General features: G+C 53.2%; 1 protein-coding gene across 1 annotated transcript; it reads left to right on the top strand.

Annotated features, from left to right (window-relative positions):
• Positions 1 to 6: 6 nt before the first annotated feature.
• On the top strand, positions 7 to 15,824 carry LOC127477606 (hydrocephalus-inducing protein homolog; the record flags this gene model as incomplete). The annotated part of the gene is made up of 12 exons (XM_051802113.1): positions 7 to 342; positions 1,783 to 1,926; positions 7,395 to 7,708; positions 8,370 to 8,811; positions 9,989 to 10,198; positions 11,053 to 11,190; positions 12,220 to 12,397; positions 12,921 to 12,991; positions 13,714 to 13,847; positions 14,744 to 14,880; positions 15,517 to 15,638; positions 15,726 to 15,824. Coding segments are annotated over exons 1-12 (2,139 nt in total), but the record flags the coding sequence as incomplete, so codon positions are not given.
• Positions 15,825 to 16,471: the final 647 nt, after the last annotated feature.

Below are 16,471 nucleotides of genomic sequence, written 5' to 3'. Positions count from 1 at the left end.
GTCTCACGAGTGCCTTTTGTGGCTATTGGGGTGCAGTGTTAGGGCCATTGGAGCACAGAAGAAATAGGCTGCAGCAGCACAGGAAGAAAAGGGGGCAGTGTCTGTAACTTTGTGGCCCATGGGGGGTGAGGAGCCAACGCAGGGCGTTTGCTGGACACCCTGCCAGCAGCACTGGTGACAAGTGACTCTTGCATGCAGGACGTGGAGGAGAAGCTTGTGTGTGAGACAGTCGTGAAGCCAGAGATAACAAAGAAAGAGATAATCAAGACAAAGGTCACCTGCAAGTTCATTTCTCCCGCTGTGCAAATATCATCCAAGGCAATCACTTTCCGTGTGGAGAAGGTAAGTCTCTGGATTGCATCCTGGCATTTAACAGCATGGCTCAGCGAGAGAGCTCGTGGGGGAGGGGGGTGTGCTTGTGTTAACAGCCCTCTTTACCCTTCCTGAGGCACTTTGTAAGGTAAGTGAGGATGTTTTTAGAGATGAGACTGGTTTTTAGCTTCCTCAAAGTAGAATTGTGGCTCCAGCCGCACTGCTGAGGGGGACCGTGGCCACCTGGAGAGAAATGCCAGTTTCTGTGCTCACTGTCAAGGGAGGTTTTTGAGGATCCTCCAACGCACGGTGAAGTAGGGAAGCTGGGAAAACCAGAGATTCCTGTGAATTCCTCAGGCTGATGAGGAAAAACCTGTCATCTGCTGTGTGTCTTTGCCTTCTCTGCTGTTGGCATGGATGCTCTATGGTATAGCTCTATGGTACAGCTCTGTGCATTTCCCCAAGCCTCACCTGCTTCTAAGGACCCACACACGTCCTGCAGCTGCAGTGATGATGCCACCAAGGCAAAGCAGGTGCCCTTTAGTCTCTGGATCCCAACTTCTGCATCATCATTCCCACAAGGTGTCTGGAAAAGATGTTGCATTTTTTAGTTTCTGTGGTTTCGGGTCTCTCCTCAGGTTACCAGGCTTCCCCGGAAGCACCGAATTCTGGGAACGGGCAGTTTGAATGTAATGAGCAGCTTTTCAGCTCTCCCTGATGCCTGCTTGTGCTCTGCTTGATGCCACACTGATTTATGGAGTGCTCTGGCGCTGCAGCTGTTTGATATCAGTACATCCAGAACTAGTTTCCCAAACTCTGGTTTCTCTGCCCCGTGCAAGAAGCCCACCACAATGCACAAACAAGAAGAAGGAGCTTAGGCTGATCATAGCTTGGAGGTTATAGACACTATGTGCCTGTGGCAGAGGCAGCAGGACACACATTGCAGAGGGACTGTTGAGGTTTCTGGCTGGCCACATGTTCATGGAATGTTCAAAGCTGACCTTGGGCTGCTGCAGGATCTCCACGAAGGGCCAAATCCTGCTTGCTTTTCTCTTCTGGCTGGCATCACTGCTTCTAGGAGGCTGCTGGAGCCAATAAGGCTGTGAGAAATGACTGTATGTAAGGGAAGATCATCTTGTGCTGTTCTGCCCAAGAGAGGAGACAAAACTGGAGACAAACGTTCTGGGGTCACTTTCTGCCTTTGATCTTGTTCAAGCAGCTGCCTCCTCTCAGGAGCCTATTCCCTCCTCTGTTCATGGAAGTGTTTCCTTGTCTCCCAGGGGAGGCTGGGGTTTCGAAACATGTAAAGAATCAGCTCTAGGGAAAAATGTCCTGGAAGGTTTAGAATCAAAGAAAAAGAGTAAATAGAGATGTATGCACTTCTGAGGTTGAAAAATGTGAAACGCGTTGGAAGGGGAAGGAGGTCTGTGGTTCCTTGAGGTTGTTTTTCCTTGTCTCCTGTTTCTGTAGCACCCCGATGATGTCCTGACTCTTCAGTACAAACCTCTATCTTTAAAAAACACCTGCTGCCTGCCATTCCACCTTTTGCTGGACTTGGAGCAGCCGTTCCTAATCTGTGATGCAGACCATCAGCCCCTCCCTGCAGGGGCCCAGGTGAGCAGCCAAGGACCCTCCTGCCAGTGGGCTTTGAAGAGGGAGGGCTGTGGTGGTGCCCTTCTGTTGGGAGGTCCTCGAGTCAAGAAGTTTATTCCATAGAGTCAGCAGTGGACTGGCCTGTTGGGGAACGCAGGGCAGAGTGGGACGAATATCAAGCGTGGAGAAAGATCTATAACCCTGAGTGACACCTTTTACACCAGATAAGGCTTTACTTTACTGGACTTTACTCCATGACACCGGATTTGACACTATATCGGACTTGACAGTTTTCTTGTTCTCCCCAGTTTTCCCCAGTTTGTTGTTATGCTGTTATATGGTTGTGTGTACCCCAGTTGTTGTTTTTGAAAAATCATCCTCCATATTGTCTTCTTTCTCCCTTCACAGTTTTCCCGCCTTTTTCCTGCTTTCCCGCTCCTCTGCCTGCCATTGGTTAGAGTTTGGTGCAGTGCAGAGGTAGCTCCCATTGGTCCTTTCCCCCGGAGACCTCCAAACTCCTCCCTTCCTTACCTAACTGCCCAATCACCATGTTTCCCCGGTTGTCAATCCCACGCTCCTCCCTAGTCCAAAACTCCACCCCTGAACCTACCCTTTATAAGTTACAGTTTCCCCAATAAAGATTGGCATTGCTCCACGAGACTTCTACTGTGTCCTGAACCCTTCTTGCAGTGCCCGATCCCTTTCCTCTCCCCCCGGGTCGTGGCAAGTGGCGCCCAACGTGGGGCACAGTAGAGGTCTCTCGCATCGAGAGAACTCCTGCGCCTTCGCTTGAGCTCAGGCATCCCCAGGAGAGGGGATTGCTCCGCCGGCCCTCCCCTGCAAAGCCGACGACTACAGGCTTCTTCTGCCGTGTGGGTCGCACACCACACAGGTGAGCTGCAGGGGACAGTCCCTACACCTCCACCCCACACCTCACCCCAATAATTTGAATTCGAAAGGGAGGAATAACACCAGGGAGTGCTGAGGAGCCCGATTACCAGCATGGGACTCACACTCTCCACCTCCCAAAAATATGTTTATCGCCGCCTCAAGGACTTTGTTATCGAGCACGGTCACCCTTTAGATAAGAAATCGGCGAAAGCCCTCGCCAGATGGCTTGACCGTCACGGTCATCAAGTTAATGATAACACCACATTCGACAAATGGCAAGCCATCGGATTTCAACTGTGGCGAGAGAACGGCAGGGGTGACCGACTTGCAAAAGAGGCGCTTATCGCCTGGAGGCTTATTCTGATGGTGCTTCAGCACCAGATGATGAATAAGAACAACAGCAGTAACACCCAAGAAGCTGTGTCCTCCAAGTCCACAGAAGAAAATAAATCTCACACAGAGAAAGACATGGACAGAGACATTAAATACACGGACACGGACACTTGCTATACAGATAAGGACACCGGGAGAGGGAAGAAGGACACCAACCACCACACACAAGATGGCGGGAGGGACTCCGACAGCGAGTCGCAAGATGGCGGGAGGGCGAGAAGATGGGGATCGCGACGATCACGAAATGGCGGCGAGGAGGCGGGGCCCCGGGAAGTGCGGGAAAGATCGAGGCGGGAAAAGCGGAGGCGGGCTCCTGTAGTTCCACCCACAGCGCCGTCTCCGCCCCCGTATACGCGCGCGCGGAGCCCCTCCCCGGACACGCCTCCCTCTACGCCCTCTTCCGCCACTCCGGACTCCTCCCCAGAACGATCCCCCTCCCGGAAGTCACGGGGTGCAGTGGGCGGGGCTAGAGCGAAGGCCAGAAGTAACATCCGGCAAGATGGCCGCGCCCATAAGGCCAAGGCCACCGAGGCCTACTCCGCCCGCCGGTACCCCCCATCGGACTATCATTGGCCACCATATTCCCCGGATGAACCAGCTGATGCTCCAGACATCTGGAGCGAATTCCGGGAAGAAGCGGCATCCGCTAGGGATGCGGAGTTTTTAAAAGCCTTCCCGGTTTACTACGACGAGGGCAAACCACCGGAGTGGCGCCCTATCTCGTATCCTATGCTAAAAGATATTAAGAAGGCCATAGTAGAGTACGGGTTGGGCGCCCCCTTTACCCTCGGTTTACTGGAATCGTTCTTTTTGGCATATACGTTGATTCCCTTCGATATACGGGGTGTGATGGGGGGGTTACTAACGACAGTACAGGCCTCAGCTTTTGAAACCGAGTGGAAGAAGCGCATTGTAACCTGGGTGAACGACCGGATGGAGAGGCGAGGTATTCCCCCACAGCAAGCCATAGACATGCTCTATGGGGAGGGCGACTACATGCGTAGAGGGGATCAAGCTAGATTAGATCCTAAATTATTAGACAAGTCTAAAGAATTGGCCCTAGACGCCTTAAAGAAGGTGGCCGACGCGTACGTGCCGACCCCCTCCTTTACAATGATTGACCAAGGCGTAAAAGAACCTTTCACTGAATTTATAACGCGGTTAAAAGAGGCTATTGCCAGGCAGGTCCCTCAAAAGGAATGTCAAGAAATTTTATTTAGGAAATTGGTTATCGAAAAGGCAAATGAGGACTGCCAAAGAGCGCTCAAGCTCTTGAAGGATCCCACTCTATTAGATATGATTGAAGCGTGCAAAAACATCGGGTCAAACTCCCATAAAGCGCGTCTAATGGCTGCCGCATTTTCAGGTCCAAACCATTGCTTTGAATGTGGGGAGAAGGGACACTTCAAAAAACACTGTCCAAGGTTGTCCCAGTCGACACCTAATTTACCAAATACGCTGTGTCGTAGGTGCGGGAAAGGACGGCATTGGACCTCCAGTTGCCGGTCCCTTACCAACATCAGTGGTGAACCTCTCCCTCCGCGCCGTTCACCTCGGTTACAAAAACGGGTAACCTTCTCGTCAATGCCGGACCTCCGGTCGGGTGAGTGTGGGCCGTCGGGAAACGGGGAGCTGAGCGCTCGGGGGAGCGCGATGATACCAAATGCCCCCCATGTGCGCTCCATTCTGTGCCAGGCATCACGCCCAGCTACCCCGTGACTCGGCGGCCGCTCCCTGACCCGGTTCCGGTGGCGAGACAATGCATTCCACTCCCCTGGGTGATCCTGTCTGTCGTGCACCCCTCCCTTCACTTGAGTTCTTACGAACAGCTCGCCAGGGTTGAGCCGTCGAAAGCAGTTAACCCTGATGCTACTTACCTAATTACCTCTCACTTTTCGGCAGTGGATAAGGGAGTAATAGTAGTGCCCTCTCTCCTGACTGGACTTGCGAATAATAACATCGCTGTTTGTTTGTGTGTTCATACCCCCCCCGTACAGCTAGAGGAACATTTTCCCGTGGCCAAGATGATCTCCATGGATGACTTGCTGTGTGTGCTGTCTGTTGACGAGGAGCAAAGAAGAGAGAACAACAAAGAAGTTTTGTGGTCAACCACTGTTGAATCTTCTCGCCCTCTGTTAACTTGTCTAATTTACTATTCACAGCCCAGACGCCCGCAGCGAGTTAAAGTGGAAGGTCTCTTGGACACGGGAGCAGACGTGACCATAATCGCCTCTAAAGACTGGCCGCACGGGTGGCCCGCACAAACGGCCTATGTACAAGTTAGCGGTGTGGGGGGGACGCAATATCCAGTCCGGACTAAAGAGGTACTAACAGTCTATGGACCGGAGGGCAGACCAGCGTCCCTCCAACCTTACATTCTAAACATTCCAATTACATTGTGGGGACGGGACGCGATGGGGCAGTGGGAACTCTCATTGAGAACCCTGTCCCCAGAACAAAATTTTTAGGAGGGGTCACTGAAGTGAAGCAGCTCCCCAAACTGAGCTGGAAAACTGATGTGCCAGTTTGGGTTGATCAGTGGCCCCTACCTCATAAAAAGCTGCAAATTCTCAACGACTTGGTAAATCAAGAATTGGCCAAAGGACACCTGGAGTCTTCCACCAGTCCCTGGAACACTCCAGTGTTTGTCATTCAAAAAACCTCAGGTTCCTGGAGATTTCTTCAAGACCTGAGAAAAGTAAATGAAGTCCTAGAGCCAATGGGAGCCCTCCAGCAGGGAATGCCATCACCATCTATGCTCCCTGCTGAATGGCCCCTAGTGGTCATTGATATTAAGGACTGCTTTTTTCAAATTTATTTAGATTCGGCTGATTCGGTTCGATTTGCTTTTTCTGTCCCTGCCATCAACGCTTGCGAACCCCACCACAGGTTCCAGTGGAAGGTGCTTCCCCAGGGGATGAAAAATTCCCCAACACTCTGCCAAATGTTTGTAGCAGAAGTGTTGCGTCCAATTTGGCAACAGCATCCACAATCAATCATCTTCCATTATATGGATGATGTTTTGATTTGTGCCAAATCTCAATTGGCTGTAAACGAGACGTTAAATTCAACCATCCTGGCTCTAAAAGATAACGGATTAGAGATATCCCCTGAAAAAGTTCAAAGGGAATCACCTTGGAGGTACCTTGGACTCAAAATCACAGAAAAAACCATTCGGCCTCAAGCAGTAGAAATTAACAAAAGAATCCAAACATTGAATGACCTCCAAAAGCTACTGGGTGCGATCAATTGGATCCGACCTGTGCTGGGGATCACAACCGGAGATCTGCACCCACTGTTTGAGCTGCTTCGTGGAGACGCTGACCTGTCCTCCCCCCGCCATCTAACACCAGAGGCGATTGAAACCTTATCCATTGTCGAAAAGAAAATAGAAAAAAGACAGTCATATAGGAGGATGGAGGGACTGCCATCCTCCTTAATAATTATCAGAGAGGAGAGACAACCCCTTGGCCTTCTAGGCCAATTCACCGATGGTCAAAAAGACTTCTGTCTGTGGGAGTGGATGTTCCTCCCGCATCAATTCAGTAAGACGATCACCACCGTCTCTGAAATGATTAGCAAAATAGTATTCAAAGGCCGCACTAGATGTTTAGAGCTCAGCGGTGAGGAACCAGATTTTATCTACCTTCCGCTGACCTCTGAACATCTAGACCAACTGCTGCAAACCTCCATTGATTTCCAAATTGCCATCGGAAGCTACCCGGGAGAAATTCGGTTACATCTCCCGGCGTGTCCATTTATCCAAAGATTAATTCAAATTCCGTTAAAATTAAAATTGTTCAATCAGAATTACCTATAAAAAATGCCAAAACAACATTTACCGATGGCTCTGGGAGAACTGGTAATGCAGTAATAATTTGGCGACAAAATGACGATTGGCAGTATGATATACATAAAGTAGAAGGTTCTCCCCAAATCGTGGAGCTTTCAGCAGTTGTGCGAGCTTTCCAAATTTTCAGTGGTGAACCGATTAATATTGTCTCAGATTCGGCCTACGTTGTTGGTGTTGGCCTGAGAATCCCCCACCGGAGTGTGGTGCTTGCAGTCAGAGCCTCCCTTGTAAAGAACTGAAGGGTGGACTGGGAAGGCCGTGCTGGGGTCACACTTGGAGCGTTTACGGTTTTGTGCTGTCAGACCTTGGGACTTCATCGTGTGGGTGACTGACACTCCTTGTCTCCTTGCAGCCTGTGAAGATGGAGGCAGGGCAGGAACTTCATCTCTCCATCGGCTTTAACCCAGCCTATGAAAAGGATCCGATCAGCTGGGTAGCAGAGAAGACTATGAAGATCCAGCTGGTGGAACATCCTCATGAGGAAGAGATCACCGTTCGGGGAGAGGTCTACTTCCCGAATCTCCGTATCCCGACCAAAGCGCTGGACTTCGGTTGCATCGCGAATGGCGCAAAACAAGTGCGTTCCCTGGAGATGACCAACTGCAGCCCAATTCCTGCCCACTACCACTGGTCATTCCGGGTGAACAGCAAGGAGTACCTGACAGGGTATGTGCACCTTTGCCCTCTCCTGGAAGCTCTGGTGTCCTGTTTGTACTTTGCAAAGACCAAAGCTGTTTGCCTGGCATCTGACAAACTGCTTTTGACTTTCCCTTGTGGAAATAACACCGACCAGCCGTGCTCAGGCTGGATGCTCAGGGAATAGGCGTTTTCCATGAGTTTGGTGCTGCTGTAGTCCCCCTCCTGGTTTCCTCTGGGAAGGAAAGCTGGTAGGGAAATCTGCTTTCTCAGACCTCTGTGGCGTGAGGCAGTGACCACCTTGGTGAAGGGCTCCTAGTCCCGCCTCCACAGTGCTGGTGGAGGCACTTTCACAGCCCTTTGGCCCCTCTGCTTTGGGATGGGTCCTCTCTGCGAGCAGAGAAACTGCTCTCTGCTCCTTGCTACCTTCTCTGCATTCCCAGTCTTGGCCTGGAAGTGCTGGAGGATGCCCAGAAAGTCCCAAATTACGTCACAGAAAGAGCTAGTTAGCACCTGAGCTGATGCTGAACATCTTGCTACCTTCCCCTTCCTTCTCCTTTTCTGAGACACCCCCTTTCTGAGCTCATCACACCTGCACCCACCCAGGGGCTGCATCCTGACGAGGAATTGCTCGTGCAGGTGTCCCTCCCTCCCACTGCAGGTCCGCGATCATGGTTATGTTGTTTTCCAGGTTCATACCTTCCCCACCTAGATTCAGACCCCAACCACAAATGGCCAGGTTCGGCTGTGTTGAGTGTGGGCGTTATTCAAGGAGGTACTTCAGGCCTGGAAGTGTGCGGGAGCCAGCCAAAGCCCCGGAAGCAGCACAGGACTCTTCCCAACAATCATCACATTCAGCAAACTGCCTGGAAACAGAACAGAATTCTTCCCAAGAGTCATCAGATTCAGAGAACTCCCTGGAAACAGAATGGGATTCTTCTGAAGAGTCATCGGATTCAGAGAACTCCCTGGAAACAGAATGGGATTCTTCTGAAGAGTCATCGGATTCAGAGGGCTCCCTGGAAACAGAGGACGATTCTCCTGAACAGTCACCACATCCAGAGAACTCTCTGGAAACAAAGCAGGACTCTTCCCAAAAGTCATCACATTCAGAGGCCTCCCCGGAAGCAAAGGTGGGTTTTCTTGTGCACCTGCCACTTGTGTTGCCTCCCCCAGCTTGCCACCAAAAAGCCGTGCTCATGCTGACCTCCCCTTTTGCTGCCCTGCTGTTCTGTGCCCTGAGAGTGGGCTGGGCAGCAGGGCCAGTGGCTGGACATGGGGTGTCTGGGGAGGGAGAAATAGGATACTTTTCTTTGAAGAAGCCCACTCTGATCCTACAGACCTATGCTGAGTTGGGGATTTTTTGGCTTGTTTTCTTTACAATGTAAAATGAGGCTTTTCTGCATCATGATGAGAAGGCTCCCAGTTTCCTTCCTGTAGCAAACCGTGCCAAATCCTGATCTCCATGTACCCCCTTCCCAACCCAGCTAGAGCACCCGTTTTCAGGTCTCTGCCTTCACCCCACGAGCCGGCATTGCAGTGACGGCCCCAGAGCTGCCCTTTATAGAGTGAGACTTGGCAAGGTGGCTGTGTCCTGGAATGGAAAGTGCCTTGTCTTCCAGGTGCCACCATCCACTGCTGCAGGGCCTCGGAGCTCGGTGGAGACGAAGGGGTCTGGGCAGTCGGCGGAGGCAGAGGCCCCTGACTTCAGAGCGGAGGAGGTGAGTGGGAATCTCTCTCGCTTGCACGTTTTCAGCGTGGCAAGCAGGTCTGTTGCCCCCAGAGCTACAGAACTCCCTCTGCAGCACCCAGGGAGGGCATTGCTCCCCTGGTACCTCATCAGGTGCTCAACAGGATATTTTTCAGGAGCTTTTGGTGTAGCACCTTGAGAGAGCAGCCTGTAAGTCAGAGAGAGAGGGAAAAGCCTCAGGAGTCAGATGAGCTGGGCTGGAGTCTTCCCCTCAGCTCCAAGAGCTCTCACCTCTGAGTCTCCTGCTTTTCTGAAGGCAGTAAAAACCGGTTTTAAAGGCAAGTTCTGCAGCAGAGAGAATGTCTTGCTGCCAGGAGACATCCCAGTTTACTTTAATGTCTGGTATTAATTAATGCATTGAGCAGTGAGTATGGCAGAAGACTTTGGCCATGCTCCCTCCACTGGTCAGTGGCATGGAGGCAGGATGAGATTAGGATGCTTCTGGCTGGTGTTTGAGGAATAGGCCCCTCCAGCTACGGTTGTGCTTTGCTCCAAGCCACGGCTGCTCTTCTGCACCCATTTCCACGCTCAACGACTCGATCCCTCCTCCCCTCCTGCAGGTTTTTGGTGTCCAGCCGGTGTCCGGTGTGCTGCAGCCGGGCAAGAGCCAGCAGGTGCCCTTCACCTTCTTTGGCCATGCCAACATCATCGCCCGTGTCACAGCGCTGTGCCGGGTGGAGGGAGGCCCGACCTACGAGGTGGAGCTGAGGGGAGAGACTTCGGTCCTCACCTACCACCTGAGCATCGAGGAGATCAACTGTGGGCTGCAGGTACCACCCCTTCTCCTGGCAGAGCTGCTGCCTTGGGACCATCACCAGCAGGTTGCTGCCCAGCCCGGCCCAGGGCTCCCTCCCCTTCCCAGCTCCTTTGTTGGCTCTGGGGCTTGGAAGCACAACCTTGGAGGGATTTGTCTGGCATCCAGACTGCTTTGCAATGGCTGTCTCCACCCCCCTCTAGAATGTTGGGAATTCCTTCTCTTCAGGGTGCCTAATGCTGCCTCCTGGAGCAAGCAGGATCCCAGTGGGGATGTCCAGAGGGACACGTCCCTGAGACATCCCTCTGCTGATCCACTCCTAAAGCCTGAGCTCCAGTGAGATGCTCTTGTTTAATGCTCTTGCTTAATCCACAAAATAACCCGGTTGGGCTTCCAGTCACTGCAGTTGGAGAGAATGTCCCAGAATAATCCCCACTTTCCTACTTCTCAGTTAAAAGTCCACAGGTCTTTCCAGCTGCTGTCCCTGTCTTGGTGCCCCGTCTGTCTCCCTTTTGGCTGGTGTGTTGCTTGCCAGTATTTGCATGCAGGCGCCTTTTCTTCTGGAAAGCCTCGATGCCACCTCCTTTGTTTCTCCTGGCTGTTGGTGACCCCTCAGAGTGCAGAGGGCCCGTGTCCCCTGCTTCATTTCTTATTGGCCCTCCCATGGTTGTTCCTGCCCCTCTGCGTGCTGCCAGAACTCTGTTCCTGTGCAGGTCCCTGTGCCTGGGGGTTCCCCACGTTCCCAAGTGCCCGTAGCTCGTTCCCAGTCCCTGCTCCTGTGGTGTGTCTGCTTTCAACCCCATGAAAGAGGAAATAGATTCTCAGCAGCAGGCCTGTGTCTGTAACTTCCCACTCCTCTGTCCTCTCCAGCTCTTTAACGAAGTCACCAGAGCCGAGGTCACCCTGCGGAACGACGGGAAGGTCGGATTCACCTACGTGGTGCAGAGCCCCAGCACTGGCACTGCAGACAAGCCTCTGCCTGGTGTGCTCATGGTCCTGCCCAGCACAGTGAGTGGCACAATTGACTGACCCAGCCCTGTGTCAGGTGGCCAAGGAGAGGGTTAAAGAGAAAAAAGGGGGGCAAATAAAACCAAACCCAGCCATAAGAAGAGACCGGGCTGTAAGCAATTGCTGCTGGGGGCAGAGAAGGTCAAGCAAGTGCCATCCTAACAGACTGCCCCGTGGCCTTGGCTGGCAAGTGGCTCTGCCATCCCAGGGCAGCCACCGGTGGGAGGCACGAGCACTTTGGTCACTCCTTGGCCCCCGACTGCTGAGCTCTGTGGCTGTGCTGGCACTGAGGCTCTTCTGAGGGTCACCTTACCCCAGCTGTGGGATCAGACAGGACTAAGCAGCACTTACATATTCCTTGCTTGGGCTTGAAGCTGCTCTGCCAGAAAGTGTCACAACCCCTGTGCTGGTCCTTCCCTCCCCCCAGCTGTGCTGCTCTGGAGCAGCTTTGTGGGGCAGTGAGGGGGCCAGGGAGGAGCAGGGCTGGAAGAGCCAAGAGAGGAATTTGGAGCATCCCACCACTGTCCCAGCTTCTCAGTGCTGCCTGGATGTCTTTGAGGTGAAGCAGTGTTCCTGTCTTTGTCCCTCTTTGCCATGGGAAGAGGAAGCCGATTGGCTTTCCCATTTCTTCCTGCCTGTCTCCTACAAGGGGTGGCAGGAGCTGCTGGCCGGGCTGAGAGTGTGGGCGCTTCGCTCCTCTTCCCCAGTGGTGGCAAAAGAGCTCTCACCTGTTCAGCCTGGCTCTCGCTGGCAGAGGGCAAACCCCGTTAGCAGCAGAGCCGTGCTCACGCTGAGCACAGGGCAGGCTCTGCTGGGGGTGCAGCCTTAGGAGCCCTGGGAAGGACACACTGCACCCTCTGCACCCTCGCCTTGGAGGCTTGGGCTTTTGGGCACGAGGAAGGTAGAAGGTGATGTGGTCTGACATTTTTTTCCAGAGAGAAACTATCTTCTCAGCCTGTCTGTGGCCTGAGCCTTCCTCCATCACACCCTCTTTGATGCACTGCCTCCCTCTTCTCCTGTCCCTTGCAGGCTTCCATTGAACCTGGCAAGGAGCAGGTGCTGAAGCTCTATTACCTGCCAGGAGTGCCAGGAGTCTTCTGCAGGACTTTCCAGGTTCAAGTGGGTCACCTGAAACCGGTAGAAATCTCCCTGAAAGGAGAGGCGATCTTTGCTGGGATCTGTCTGGACCTGCCCTGGAGCATCAGAGGTGAGCACTGCCCGTCTGCTCCCCAGCAAAGTCCCCACTGGGGTTTTCCTGGCTGTAATGCCCAGAGGGCAGCTCACACCCATCTCCACCAAGCCTGGAGGTTGCAGGGCTGCCAGACCAACACTCACCCCTCTGGTTGCTTCCTGAGTCTTGAGCAGATAAGCACATGTAGGCTTTGTCCAAGTAACCATCCTGCAGCTCTTGCCAGCACTTCCGTCAGAGGCCTGGAAAGATGGCTAGACAGAAAAGCTTGGGAAAGCTGTAAGAGAGACTGGCAGGGCTTTTGGCAGGGATGGATTTGCATGACACTGCAGGGGATGAGATGCTCCTCTGTGGGGAGGAAGATGGGTGGGAGTGAACGTGAGGATTCAGAGATGAGCAGCAGCATCCACTTTCCAGAGGTGGCTTTCCATTGATGGGTTGTTTCTGGGAGAGACCAGCATTCGGGGGAGTGGGACTTCTCAGCTTCAATGGCATTGGCACTGCACCCACACTTCTATTTGTGAATGTTTTCTTCCTTCAGGAAGTGAAAAATACGAGAGGCTACTGAAACAGGCAAAAGAAAAGCTGAAAAAAGACAAGCAGGACAAGAAAGTAAGTGTTTGGAGGAAGGCTCAAATCAGGAAGCGACACGCGAAGGGCCCTGGCATTGTGGTAGGAACAGCTGCAGTCCCATTTGGCACATGCCACCCTCCCCATGTCACTTGAGGCCCTGGCACCCCACAACACCCCACAACAGCTTCTCAGTGCCCTGCTGGCACTTGGCACCTCCCTGCCCACACCTGACCACAAACATTCATCAGCTCAGCATTGCCCCACCTCTGGTCGTGGTCTCTCCTGGAGATGTACCAAGCTTCCTGGCTACTCCCCTTGCTGGGGAGTTTGTTGCTCCCAAATCAAGCCCTAGCAGGTTTACAGACCTTAGTAGCAGCAGCCTGACTGTGCCCTGGGACTGTGCTGGCAGTACTCAACTCCAACAGGCAGCAGCTTGGACGGGGTTCCCTTTTCAAGACAGCTTTTGTCCAAGCTGCTTTGGCACTGGTTGGGGACAGGCAAATACTTGAAGCTCTGGAAGGCTGCTAGCTTGTCTGTCTGGCCAGATCAGCTTTTCTAGCAGTGGGTGGGAAGGCACAGATGCTGCAGTTATTTCCCTGGAGAGAAGGTCCTGGCTAGGAGAGCAGAATGTGACACTGAGCAGCCAGACAGGAGGACCCCATTCCCCCTTTCAACAAGAGCAGGGTGGGATCCTCTTTAGATACAAGCCTGGGCCTTGGGAAGGGCCTTTGCTAACCAGCCACTGCCTTCCCTTCCCTCAGGCAAACACTTGGCTGAGGATGGAGATGGAGCAGATGCTGATAAAGGAGAATGCTCTGGAGCTGCAGCCAACCCTCATCTCCCGCCCCCCAGAGGACACTGTCTTTAACAAGAGCATTCCTCAGAAGCTTGTCAAGTGAGTAGGGACTCCTGTTCCCTCTCTGCAGGTGCCCTGAGGGCAACAGCCAGCAGTGTCCCCTGCTCCTGAGAGCTCCTTGTGCATGCAGAGCTGGCAACAGTGGGCACTTCAGATTGGGTCTGATCCCAGTAGCTGTGGCAGCAATAGCTCCTGAGCAGCTGACTGTCCTCCCTTCCCCAGCGCCGCGCTGAGCTTTGGAGCTGCTCAGCTCCCCACAGGTGCAAGGTCCTGTTCTTAGAGCTGTGAGGGCCCAGTGCAGACCATCAAGCCCTTCCAGACAGCACAGACACTGTCCCTGCTGACCAGCTCAGAAAGAGAACTCCAAGCTGCTCTCTTGGTTCTGACTGACAGAGCCCCCTAAGCAAAAGGTGGCTTTGATGCTGGTGGGCTGGCAGGGCTTATCTGGGTAACTTGGTCCTTCCCTTTGCTCCTTCATGATGCTGCCTGGGCATGGGAGGCTCCAGTTCAGGAAGAAGATGCTTTGCAAAACAGATCCTTCATGTGAGCAGCGAAGTTTTCCTGTGCAAATCTTATTCCAAGGCTCGGAAGCAATTTCAGGCTTGGGCTGTGCACCAGGAGAAGCGTTTTCACTGAGACCACTGGAGGTCCAATGGATTTACCTACACGGGCTTTTTGTAGCAGAGGAGCTGTGACCAGAGTCCATTGAAAACTAATTTTATTTTTGGGTCCCATTGGAAGCTGATGAAACCTAGGACCTGCACTCCCCGTAACTTCCCAAAGTCATTCCCAGGTGGTCAGGCCTTGGGTTTTGTAGGCTTGAGTTGAGTTTTTACAGCAGTGAGTACAGAAATGTCCACTTTATTTGAATCTTCCATCTACTTGAACGTGTGGCCATGCTGTTGTTTAAGGACTGTCCTTACTCCTCCTTCCAGAGTTGAGCTGCCCGAGTACATCCTGGACATGGGCACTGTTGTTCAGGGTTACAGTAAAAGCTGCACTGTGAAGATCACCAACACCTGGAGGTACCCAGTGGTCGTCCGGGCCGATGAACATGCCCTGTGTGACACAGGTAACCAGTGCTGGAGAGGCTTCCCGTGGGCTGCAGGGAGCTGTCTCAGACAGATTGGCTTAAGCCACTGCACATGGGGAGGTTTTTTGAGCTTCTTCCTCCCAGTGCCCCTGCTGGGAGCTTCAGGGCCAGAATTCTCCTGGCCAGCCGTGCCCAGGGACCTGGCCTGCCTGGGGCTGCCCTGATGCTTCCCTGCAGGGGCCTGATGGGCTGATTACCCTCCTCACCTGCCAGCATCTTCTGCCTTCGGTTCCCATCAGCATCAAGTTTCTTTGGGCGCTCTGGGGGTGTTGCAGACAGATGGGATCTGTTGTGGTTGGAAAGTGCTTTGTCTGGAGTTCACGCTGTCACAGCTCTTGTGTTCGGCCTTTATTGAGGAAATAGCCTGTTTGATCCTCTGGTGGATCAAAGTAGGCTTCCAAAAGAGGCCTGGAGGCAAATCTGCACTTCCATCACAGAGTGGCTCGCTGTGTCTGAGGGCTGCTCAGGTGTCTCCTCTAAGTTTCTGTCCCGGGAACAGCACAGCGTGGGGTTTTTCCCAGGGCTCCCAGCAGGGCTCTCGTATGGCCTTAACATGCTTATGACACATTTTGTGTTGCTTGTGTATCTCAGCTGCTTTGTTTTCATCTGTTCAAGGTTTCAGCATATACCTGGAGCCCGTGGAGTTCCTGATCTACGGCACCAGCAAACGGTTTCAAGTGAACTTTGCAAGTGCCAACCTGCCCGTGGGAAAGGTGGATGTGCTCCTGCCCATCAAGGTACCGCAGCTTTTGGAGCAGGCAGCAGGCTGGGCACAGCAGCACGTGTCACCTGGACTCTCAGCTGAACTCTCTGTCTTTCTCCAGGTAGAGAAAGGCCCCACACTGCACATCCGCCTCCGTGCCACTGTGATTCAGCTGCTGCTCAGCCTCTCCAGGAACAGACTCCAGTTCCCCGATGTCCAGGTTGGGGAGTGCTGGTGTGAAACAGTCCGGCTTTACAACTGGTTCAGCGCGCCCTGTGAATGGTTCCTCACTGTCAACAAACCTGCCAAGAAGGTAAAGCACAGGGAAATGGAACACGGAATGTTGGGTTTTCTTTGCACCTCCTGCCTTTTCTGTGCCTGTGGCTGTCTGAGCACTTGGGCTACAGCGTGTTTGAGGAAGCTTTTGAGGGTCCAGATCAAGGCTGCTTTGCCTGGACCTGTTCCATTGGCTGATGCTTTGCTTCCCTGCCATCCTCACCCATTCCTCCTCCTCCTCTGAGGACAGGGCGGTGGCTCCCCATCTGCTTGCCCTGCCTGCAGGTTGTCCCTCCAGTTCTAGACCGTGGGGGCCACGCCGGGTTTGCTGTGGGTGCTCTCAGCACCGGGACAGGATCTCGGAGCACTCCAGGAACCGAGGCTCTGTCCTCTCAGACCGAGGAGACCTCACACGACTGGTTTCTGTGCTCAGGTGGACAAACGTTTGACACCGGCCGTGCGTCAGAAGGAGCTCCAGGCTGCGAAGGATGATTCCCGTGTCTTTCAGTGGAAGGCCCGGGAGGGAACCCTCTATGGTAGAGAGTGGTGTGACCTGCAGATCCAGTTTTCCCCCCTGGAAGAGGTGAGATT

The sequence above is a fragment of the Manacus candei genome, unplaced genomic scaffold (genome assembly GCF_025592945.1).
Source record: "Manacus candei isolate 608988 ecotype Guabito, Panama unplaced genomic scaffold, ASM2559294v1 h1tg000055l, whole genome shotgun sequence".
Classification (NCBI taxonomy): domain Eukaryota; kingdom Metazoa; phylum Chordata; class Aves; order Passeriformes; family Pipridae; genus Manacus; species Manacus candei.
The sequence above is the reverse complement of the archived record's forward strand: the minus strand, read 5'-3'. Positions and strand labels throughout refer to the sequence as shown.